This window comes from Salvelinus fontinalis, unplaced genomic scaffold, assembly GCF_029448725.1.
Source record: "Salvelinus fontinalis isolate EN_2023a unplaced genomic scaffold, ASM2944872v1 scaffold_0021, whole genome shotgun sequence".
NCBI classification, from domain to species: Eukaryota; Metazoa; Chordata; class Actinopteri; order Salmoniformes; family Salmonidae; genus Salvelinus; species Salvelinus fontinalis.
In genome coordinates, this window is record NW_026600230.1 from 485,095 (window position 1) to 496,104 (window position 11,010).

General features: G+C 45.3%; 1 protein-coding gene across 1 annotated transcript; it reads left to right on the forward strand.

Annotated features, from left to right (window-relative positions):
• Positions 1-1,853: 1,853 nt before the first annotated feature.
• Positions 1,854-4,710, forward strand: LOC129842176 (protein LRATD2-like). The gene is made up of 2 exons (XM_055910603.1): positions 1,854-2,058; positions 2,246-4,710. The coding sequence occupies exon 2, from the start codon at positions 2,475-2,477 to the stop codon at positions 3,306-3,308; it is 834 nt and encodes a 277-aa protein (XP_055766578.1). The 5' UTR covers positions 1,854-2,058; positions 2,246-2,474; the 3' UTR covers positions 3,309-4,710.
• The last annotated feature ends 6,300 nt before the right edge of the window (positions 4,711-11,010 follow it).

Below are 11,010 nucleotides of genomic sequence, written 5' to 3' on the forward strand. Positions count from 1 at the left end.
CACCCCCTGGACAGGACACTAGTCTATCTCCTGTTTCTGTAATGTGAGGCAGCTTGATGTACCAGGACACCCCCTGGACAGGACACTAGTCTATCTCCTGTTACTGTAGTGTGAGACAGCTTGATGTACCAGGACACCCCCTGGACAGGACACTAGTCTATCTCCTGTTACTGTAGTGTGAGGCAGCTTGATGTACCAGGACACCCCCTGAACAGGACACTAGTCTATCTCCTGTTACTGTAAAGAGGCAGCTTGATGTACCAGGACACCCCCTGGACAGGACACTAGTCTATATCCTGTTTCTGTAGTGAGGCAGCTTGATGTACCAGGACACCCCCTGGACAGGACACTAGTCCATATCCTGTTACTGTAGCAGCTTGATGTACCAGGACACCCCCTGGACAGGACACTAGTCTATCTCCTGTTTCTGTAAAGAGGCAGCTTGATGTACCAGGACACCCCCTGGACAGGACACTAGTCTATCTCCTGTTTCTGTAGTGAGGCAGCTTGATGTACCAGGACTCCCCCTGTACAGGACACTAGTCTATCTCCTGTTACTGTAGTGTGAGGCAGCTTGATGTACCAGGACACCCCCTGGACAGGACACTAGTCTATCTCCTGTTACTGTAGTGTGAGGCAGCTTGATGTACCAGGACACCCCTGGACAGGACACTAGTCTATCTCCTGTTTCTGTAATGTGAGGCAGCTTGATGTACCAGGACACCCCCTGGACAGGACACTAGTCTATCTCCTGTTTCTGTAGTGAGGCAGCTTGATGTACCAGGACACCCCCTGGACAGGACACTAGTCTATCTCCTGTTACTGTAGCAGCTTGATGTACCAGGACACCCCCTGGACAGGACACTAGTCTCTCTCCTGTTACTGTAGCAGCTTGATGTACCAGGACACCCCCTGGACAGGACACTAGTCTATCTCCTGTTTCTGTAGTGAGGCAGCTTGATGTACCAGGACACCCCCTGGACAGGACACTAGTCTATCTCCTGTTTCTGTAGTGAGACAGCTTGATGTACCAGGACACCCCCTGGACAGGACACTAGTCTATCACTAGTCTGGCACTGGGACAATTCATCATTACAATACTTGGGTAGTGCGTCCTGTGGGTAAGGTTTTCACGAATCCAGCCAACAGAATGGCGTGGAAAAATGAATATGCACAGAACTGTGTGTGTGTGTATAATTTAGTATCCCATCATGCAGGGCAAGCTAGTGATTTATATCAGTAGTCTCTCTATGGGAACAAGCAGTTGAATGTTTTGATGTTGCTACAGATGAGTGACAGGGGAATAGTAACAAACGAGATACACTGTTGTAAATGGGGAAGTCGTGCCCCAGTCTGTTGGTAGTGTAACCGATGTGAAATGGGTGACTGTTGTTGATGTGTGCAGAGGGTCCCTGGTTCGCGAAGGGACGGACTAAAGTTATACTGTTACAGTAGCTCCGTCAGCCTATGAAACCAGTAGGTCCATAGGAGAACACCTTTCATCTGTTCTAATTATTATCTTTGGTCTCTAGACGATCTTCTCCATGCTTCAAAGCATTCTGCAGCCTTGCAAGGCAGGCGTGCATCAAGTACAACAACAAAAAAATGCAGGCTAGACATCCGGCAACCACCCCCCCCCCCGCCTCCAAGATACGGCAAACCACATTGTGCATCTGGTGAACATATGGCAAAAACCAAAACCCCACGTCGGTTTTGCCCCAACGATAAAGGAGAAGGGAAACAAATAGGAAGTAATGCACGAGTATAGGGACGTGGGTCAAGTGGGTATCACTTGTTGGACGTAATAAATGTGCGCTGTCTCTTTAAGAGACAAGCCCTTGTACATAAAGCCGTTGTGAGGCTCCCTGCAACACGCCAGTAGTTTCATTTCACACAGAAACCGTCGCGGAGTCGACCGCATATAGCTGGAGACTCCGATAGTCTTCTGAGAAAAGGAGACGGAAAACAAGCTGTAGTCAGTTATATGTCGTTTCCTGTGGACGATAATAACACATGGCTCGTCGGTGATGTACTTTCAATATCTACAAGACCTGTGGGGTGAGTAAAAAAAAACGCCGTTTCTTTCCTTGACTTAAAATGCACGCTATAACCGGTTTAAACAGGTGCATACACCTGTTTTGTAATGTTGGTCTACTACTCTCAAAGAGTTTGACGGGACAATGTCAAAATATCACCGCCTTGGACATTTTAAAAACTCAAAACGTGTTTCTCTTTTTTCCACCAGGTTAATATCTCTTTTGGACATTATCCCGGTATCGTCTTTTTTGACCGGAAGCATTTCATGATGGATTGGAACCGTCCCACACTTTGAAATCAGTCCTGCCCGGTTCGAATTACCGGTCGTGTTACGTTTCTTACCTTAAAACACCCGACCTCACCACCTCCGCGCCTGGAACAGGTGGAAACGAATCATTTTTTAATTTTGTTGTTGTCACCACCCACCTGGAAGTAGCATGGGTAACCAGGTTGAGAAACTGACACATCTGAATTATGACAATGTTCCGACCGCAGATCCGAACGGGTTTGACACCGAGGATGAGCTAGGGCCCCGGATCGGAGTGTCCTATATCTTCTCAGCAGACGACGACGAACAAGAGGAACGTATTGACGGACCGGACCGGAACCAGAACGAGGAAGAGAAACAATACGATAACTGCAACGAGTTGGAGTGTGTTGTGTACTACCGTGACGAATCTGTGTACGAGAAAAATCTCAAACTATCTGATATGTGCACGTATTCGACAGAGAATCTTTTGAACAAGTGTATACCGGGGGATTTGGTGGAGTTCGTGGCTACGGGCCAGTACCCTCACTGGGTTGTGTACGTGGGCGACTTTCAGGTCGTTCACCTGCACCGGGCTGAAATTAAGAATAATTTCCTGACAGATGCCAGTCAGGGAAAGAGAGGCAGGATAGTAAACGAGCTGTATAAATTCCGCGCTCTGCCTCCCGAGGTGGTGGTGCAGAACGCGATGCAGCAAGTAGGAACGCGAGACAGAGAGCTGTACTGGAGAAACTCTGAGTGTTTTGCTGCGTGGTGCAGGTTCGGGAAGAGGGAATTCAAGATAGGAGGAGAGCTCCGTATCGGAAAGCAGCCCTACAGGTTGAAAATGCTTTTTTCTGAAAAGAAAAGTCACGTCCTTGAATTTCAGAGTTTTGACGACTTGATCATGGAGAAGAGGAGAAACGATCAGATAGGCAGAGATGCGGTGACGCAAGAGTTAGCGAACCATCTCAACTCAACTGATGCTGAAATGAAGGACGGCTTTCATCAGAGTGTAAACTGAAAGACCACAAGAGAAACGGACGGTACTGTCCAGTGGAGGACTTGGACAGCGTTCAGCTTTTGGATACAGGAGCCTACGTGACTAGAACACTGTTGGAAATCCTATTTTGTTTTTTGGCGCAATGCCGTGCGCCTTTTTACGCATACCAAAGCATTTCTATTGGTTTGAGATGAAGTAACAACTGAACCAATAAAGTGCATTAATTGACCAACAGTTTATACCTTGAGATAAGACGGGACACCTTGAAACCCACAAACATTCCCATCTACACTGAACAAAAATATAAACACAACATGCAACAATTTCTAAGATTTTACTGAGTTACGGTTCATATAAGGAAAACAGTCAATTTAAATACATTGATTAGGCTCTAGTATATGGATTTAGGAAATCCAAATTAAATTCTCTGACAACAGCTCTGGTGGACATTCCTGCAGTCAGCATGCCAAGTGCGTGCTCCCTCAACTTGAGACATGTGAACATTGTGTTGTGTGACACAACTGCACTTTTTTTTTAGTGGCCTTTTATTGTCCCCAGCACAAGGTGCACCTGTGTAATTATGCTGTTTAATCAGCTTCTTGATATGCCACACCTGAGAGGTGAATGGATTATCTTGGCGAAGGAGAAATGTTCACTAACAGGGATGTAAACAGATTTGTGCCAAAAATGTTTGTATGAAACATTTCTTGTCTCTTTTATTTCAGCTCATGAAACATGGGAACAACACTTTTTACATGTTGCGGTTTTTATATTTTTGTTCAGTGTAGCTTAATGTCGTCCCATGGACTGGTCACTGTTGTTTTCTACCAATCTGAAGAGGAGCAAAGGCTTTCCTATAGCCTATCATATCTGGCTGTTGCACAACATGCTCCTGTACAACCCCTGGTGTTTTAGACCAATGGAGAGGGAGCAGAACATGCTCCTGTACAACCCCTGGTGTTTTAGACCAATGGAGAGGGAGCAGAACATGCTCCTGTACAACCCCTGGTGTTTTAGACCAATGGAGAGGGAGCAGAACATGCTCCTGTACAACCCCTGGTGTTTTAGACCAATGGAGAGGGAGCATGCGATCCATGTGACATTTCACTTTCCAGATTCTCTACTGTGGCTTTATGTTTCCCTTTCTGACCTGTCTGACTGGTTATTGTATTCACAACCACAACTCTGTGTGTTCCAAATGGCTCCCTATATAGTGCACTACTAATGGCCAGAGCCCTATGGTCCCTTGTCAAATGTAGTGCACTAGTATATAGGGTGTCATTTGGGACGTCTACTGGCTGCACTTTAATTGAGTCAATGATTGATTTCATGGGTTTTTTAACCATTTTATTATTTTTTTAGTTTTGGAAGTGAATGTTTGTAATGAGGAAATATATGGAAATAAATATCTATTTAACCTAAATGCATATTTTCTTACAGCACTAGTCATTGATTTGTCAACTGCAAAGGGTAAATGTATTTCTAGGTTTTCTTAATTGAAGACATTGATTGCTGGTACTGTGTAGTTTTGCATTCACACCCAAGTCAGGGCATTCCTTTACTTTATCTCCCTAAGCAGGAGTCATTCCTTTACTTTATCTCCCTAAGCAGGAGTCATTCCTTTACTTTATCTCCCTAAGCAGGAGTCATTCCTTTACTTTATCTCCCTAAGCAGGAGTCATGCCTTTATCTCCCTAAGCAGGAGTCATGCCTTTATCTCCCTATGCAGGAGTCATTCCTTTATCTCCCTAAGCAGGAGTCATTCCTTTATCTCCCTAAGCAGGAGTCATTCCTTTATCTCCATAAAGCAGGAATTATTTTGTTACTTTATCTCCCTAAAGCAGGAGTCATTTCATTCCTTTATCTCCCTAAGCAGGAGTCATTTCATTCCTTTATCTCCCTAAGCAGGGGTCATTTCATTCCTTTATCTCCTTAAAGCAGGAGTCATTTCATTACTTTAGCTCCCTAAGCAGGAGTCATTACTTTATCTCCCTAAGCAGGAGTCTTTCCATCCACCACATAACCATTCCAACATGTTCCCTGTGATTGTCTTCCACAGGTGTTCCATTATAGGTGGAAACAAAGTGAACTGGGGCAGTGATACATGTTGGTTCAACCTCCAGAATATCTGAATAACCTCCAACATCTTGAATGCTGCTTCGCTATCTCCCAAAACCCTTTAACCCTCAAGGTGTTCTGGTTTAACCCTTCACCCCTCAAGGTATTCTGGTTTAACCCTTCACCCCTCAAGGTATTCTGGTTTAACCCCTCAAGGTGTTCTGGTTTAACCCTTCACCCCTCAAGGTATTCTGGTTTAACCCTTCACCCTTCAAGGTATTCTGGTTTAACCCCTCAAGGTATTATGGTTTAACCCCTCATGGTATTCTGGTTTAACCTCTCAAAGTATTCTGGTTTCACCCCTCAAGGTATTCTGGTTTCACCCCTCAAGGTATTCTGGTTTCACCCCTCAAGGTATTCTGGTTTCACCCCTCAAGGTATTCTGGTTTCACCCCTCAAGGTATTCTGGTTTCACCCCTCAAGGTATTCTGGTTTAACTCCTCAAGGTATTCTGGTTTAAACCTTCAGCCCCTCAAGGTATTCTGGTTTAACCCTTCACCCCTCAAGGTATTCTGGTTTAACCCCTCAAGGTATTCTGTTCAGCCCTTCACCCCTCAAGGTATTCTGGTTTCACCCCTCAAGGTATTCTGGTTTCACCCCTCAAGGTATTCTGGTTTCACCCCTCAAGGTATTCTGGTTTAACTCCTCAAGGTATTCTGGTTTAAACCTTCAGCCCCTCAAGGTATTCTGGTTTAACCCTTCACCCCTCAAGGTATTCTGGTTTAACCCCTCAAGGTATTCTGTTCAGCCCTTCACCCCTCAAGGTATTCTGGTTTCACCCCTCAAGGTATTCTGGTTTAACACTTCACCCCTCAAGGTATTCTGGTTTAACACTTCACCCCTCAAGGTATTCTGGTTTAACCCCTCAAGGTATTCTGGTTTAACTCCTCAAGGTATTCTGGTTTAAACCTTCACCCCTCAAGGTATTCTGTTTAATCCTTCACCCCTCAAGGTATTCTGTTTAATCCTTCACCCCTCAAGGTATTCTGTTTAATCCTTCACCCCTCAAGGTATTCTGGTTTAAACCTTCACGCCTCAAGGTATTCTGGTTTAAACCTTCACCCCTCAAGGTATTCTGGTTTAAACCTTCACCCCTCAAGGTATTCTGGTTTAAACCTTCACCCCTCAAGGTATTCTGGTTTAAACCTTCACCCCTCAAGGTATTCTGGTTTAACCCTTCACCCTTCAAGGTATTCTGGTTTAACCCTTCACCCTTCAAGGTATTCTGGTTTAACCCCTCAAGGTATTCTGGTTTAACCCCTCAAGGTATTCTGGTTTAAACCTTCACCCCTCAAGGTATTCTGGTTTCACCCCTCAAGGTATTCAGTTCAAGATGTTCAACTAGTTTGTGCTGTTCCTTCACCCCTCAAGGTATTCTGGTTTCACCCCTCAAGGTATTCTGGTTTCACCCCTCAAGGTATTCTGGTTTCACCCCTCAAGGTATTCTGGTTTAACCCCTCAAGGTATTCTGGTTTAACCCCTCAAGGTATTCTGGTTTAACCCCTCAAGGTATTCTGGTTTCACCCCTCAAGGTATTCAGTTCAAGATGTTCAACTAGTTTGTGCTGTTCCTTTGTTGACATCCAGGTTGTTAGTTTGCTTTAAGCAGGATTGTTGCACAAAGTGTTATGTTGTGTAAAGGTGATTAGTTACAAAGCTTACCAAGCACCTTTCTGCCTGTCAGCAGAGGCCCAGAAACGTGTTACAACAGCCTGCCTGGATTACTACACAAAGGCAGAACATTTATCTGCTTCCTCTAACAAAGGTAATCTCTGTTTTCACTGTGTGTGTGTGTGTGTGTGTGTGAGAGAGACTGCGTGTGTGTGTGTGTGTGTGACTGCTTCTCTGCATTCTAATGCTGTTGCTTTTCCTTTAGCTAGTTTTGAGCGGTGATTGTTTTGCACACACACACACACACACACACACTTGCACAGCCAACCGCTGAGGCCTCGTTATCCCTGTAGTCAAGAGTGATGCCTGAAGCATTCTAAGTCACGTGGTGGGAGAGACCCAGCTCTTGTTTGTTTTCCAGTGTTGTATTTGCGTTGAGATAAAAAATGAGGGACTTATTTTTACGCTGGCCAGGGTTGATCCGGGGTAAAGGCCCGTCGCGTCATCGCTGGCCAGGGTTGATCCGGGGTAAAGGCCCGTCGCGTCATCGCTGGCCAGGGTTGATCCGGGGTAAAGGCCCGTCGCGTCATCGCTGGCCAGGGTTGATCAGGGGTAAAGGCCCGTCACGTCATCGCTGGCCAGGGTTGATCAGGGGTAAAGGCCCGTCGCGTCATCGCTGGCCAGGGTTGATCCGGGGTAAAGGCCCGTCACGTCATCGCTGACCAGGCCCGTCACGTCATCGGCTCACACCCACTAATGCAATCAACGTTCAGCCTGTGCAAAACACGTTTACACGCCCTCCCCGGCGAGATGAATCGAACACACCCTCAGTGCTTTAGTTGTTTTGCTGCAGGTGAGGCCCTGTGGGAGATAGGAGAGATTTCCTGCCTCTGTTATTCAATAGGACGTCTGTATAGACATTTGCATTTCTCTTTTTCTCTGTGGTCAGAACACAGACTAATCACATATATATATATATATATATATGTGTTGTTCTATACTGTTGTGGATTTGAATGCTAAACATCACTGACGTTGACCGACTGAAATGTGAAATACCTCGTGCTCCTGCAGTCCAGACGCAAACTGTTATCAGATATTACAGGGGATTAACAATGTTACTGAGTAACACACTAGAACATAGTGCTCAGATATTACAGGGGATTAACAATGTTACTGAGTAACACACTAGAACATAGTGCTCAGATATTAACAATGTTACTGAGTAACACACTAGAACATAGTGCCCAGATATTACAGGGGATTAACAATGTTACTGAGTAACACACTAGAACATAGTGCTCAGATATTAACAATGTTACTGAGTAACACACTAGAATATAGTGCTCAGATATTAACAATGTTACTGAGTAACACACTGGAACATAGTGCTCAGATATTACAGGGGATTAACAATGTTACTGAGTAACACACTAGAACATAGTGCTCAGATATTACAGGGGATTAACAATGTTACTGAGTAACACACTAGAACATAGTGCTCAGATATTACAGGGGATTAACAATGTTACTGAGTAACACACTAGAATATAGTGCTCAGATATTAACAATGTTACTGAGTAACACACTGGAACATAGTGCTCAGATATTAACAATGTTACTGAGTAACACACTAGAATATAGTGCTCAGATATTAACAATGTTACTGAGTAACACACTAGAACATAGTGCTCAGATATTACAGGGGATTGTTACCAAGGTAGCTTAGCAGTTCAGACGTATTTTTCCGTGTTGTCGTGTCGTGTCCTGTATATATATATATTTACACCTTTTCTTCACATATCTTTTATTTATTTTATTATCCAAGAACTCAACTACAAAAGCTTTCCTGCAAAAGCTTTCCTGCAACCCGCTTCACCAATTACAATAAGTACTATTCACCTCAATCTGAAAATCCATCGTGGAAGATAGCCAGGGGCTAATTCAGAAGCTAGCCTGAAAGCTAATCCAGAAGCTACTCCGATAGCTAGCCAGAAGCTAATCTGTAGCTGCCCCGAAATTAGCCGGTTTGCTGGCTAGCGTTGGTGTTTCAGCTGCCCACGTTTTGCGGTCATCAGCTATTCCTCTAGCTCGATAATCTACCGGCACTTTAGTGCAACGCGACTCGGACCGGAGCATTCCGGGACTTTTTTTCTCTGTTTCCCCGGATTCCAACCGCAGCCTCAGCCTCTATTTTGCACCTTGATTTCGCAGCTAGCTAGCTGCATACCGTGTGACTATTGGCTTACGTCGACCCCGGAGCTAACTCAAATCATGCTGGAGCTAGCCAGCTGAGGAGTTCCATCACCATCCGGACCCGCTTCTTTGTTGCTGCTGCAGATACGGAACCCCACCGGGCCTTCACGACTGACTGCCGACGTTATCTGCCCGAGGGATTTATCCAACCGGCACCTCCGTCCCGGCGTTACCTGAACGCTCATCTGAGGCCCGCTAATCGTTAGCTGTCTTATCGGCTGCTATCTGAACAAAACCCCACTACACGGAACCTACCGACGGAAACGCACGAGGTATCTACAAACAGACCTCCATCCTATGCTGCTACCGATAGCCATATACCCGGCCAGCTGTCTGGATCGCCACGACCCCAACCAACCTCTACTCACTGGACCCTTATTTATCACTCGATTAAGCTTGCCTCTCCTTAATGTAAATATGCCCTGTCCATTGCTGTTCTGGTTAGTGTTTATTGGCTTATTTCACTGTAGAGATTCTAGCCCTGCTCTCTATACCATATCCAACCCTGCAGTTCCACCACCCACATATGCGATGACATCACCTGGTTTCAATGATGTTTCTAGAGACAAGATCTCTCTCATCATCACTCAATACCTAGGTTTACCTCCACTGTATTCACATCCTACCATACCTTTGTCTGTACATTATTCCTTTAAACTATTTTATCGCCCCCAGAAACTTCCTTTTACTCTCTGCTCTGGTAGCTCTAGGCGACCAATTCTCATAGCTTTTAGCCGTACTATTATCCTACTTCTCCTCTGTTCCTCTGGTGATGTAGAGGTGAATCCAGGCCCTGCAGTACCTGGCTCCACTCCTATTCCCCAGGCGCTCTCTTTTGATGACTTCTGTAACCGTAATAGCCTTGGCTTCATGCATGTTAACATTAGGAGCCTCCTCCCTAAGTTTGTTTTGTTCACTGCTTTAGCACACTCTACCAACCCGGATGTATTAGCCGTGTCTGAATCCTGGCTTAGAAAGACCACCAAAAATTCAGACATTTTTATCCCCAATTACAATATTTTCAGACAAGATAGAACGGCCAAAGGGGGCGGTGTTGCAATCTACTGCAAAGACTGCCTGCAGAGTTCTGTTATACTATCCAGGTCTGTTCCCAAACAATTTGAACTTCTACTTTTAAAAATCCACCTCTCTAAAAACAAGTCTCTCACCGTTGCCGCCTGCTATAGACCACCCTCTGCCCCCAGCTGTGCTCTGGACACTATATGTGAACTGATTGCCCCCCATCTATCTTCAGAGCTCGTGCTGCTAGGCGACCTAAATTTGAACATGCTCAACACCCCAGCCACCCTACAATCTAAGCTTGATGCCCTCAATCTCACACAAATTATCAATGAACCTACCAGGTACCACCCCAATTCCGTAAACACGGGTACCCTCATAGATATCATCCTAACAAACTTGCCCTCCAAATACACCTCTGCTGTTTTTAACCAAGATCTCAGCGATCACTGCCTCATTGCCTGCATCCGTAATGGGTCAGCGGTCAAACGACCTCCACTCATCACTGTCAAACGCTCCCTGAAACACTTCAGCGAGCAGGCCTTCCTAATTGACCTGGCCGGGGTATCCTGGAAGGATATTGATCTCATCCCGTCAGTAGAGGATGCCTGGTCATTTTTTAAAAATGCCTTCCTCACCATCTTGAATAAGCATGCCCCATTCAAGAAATTTAGAACCAGGAACAGATATAGCCCTTGGTTCTCTCCTGACCTGACTGCC

What these genes read in the sequence shown, in the direction of transcription:
- LOC129842176 (XM_055910603.1), top strand. Translation starts at nt 2,475, where the DNA reads ATGGGTAACCAGGTTGAGAAACTGACACATCTGAATTATGACAATGTT.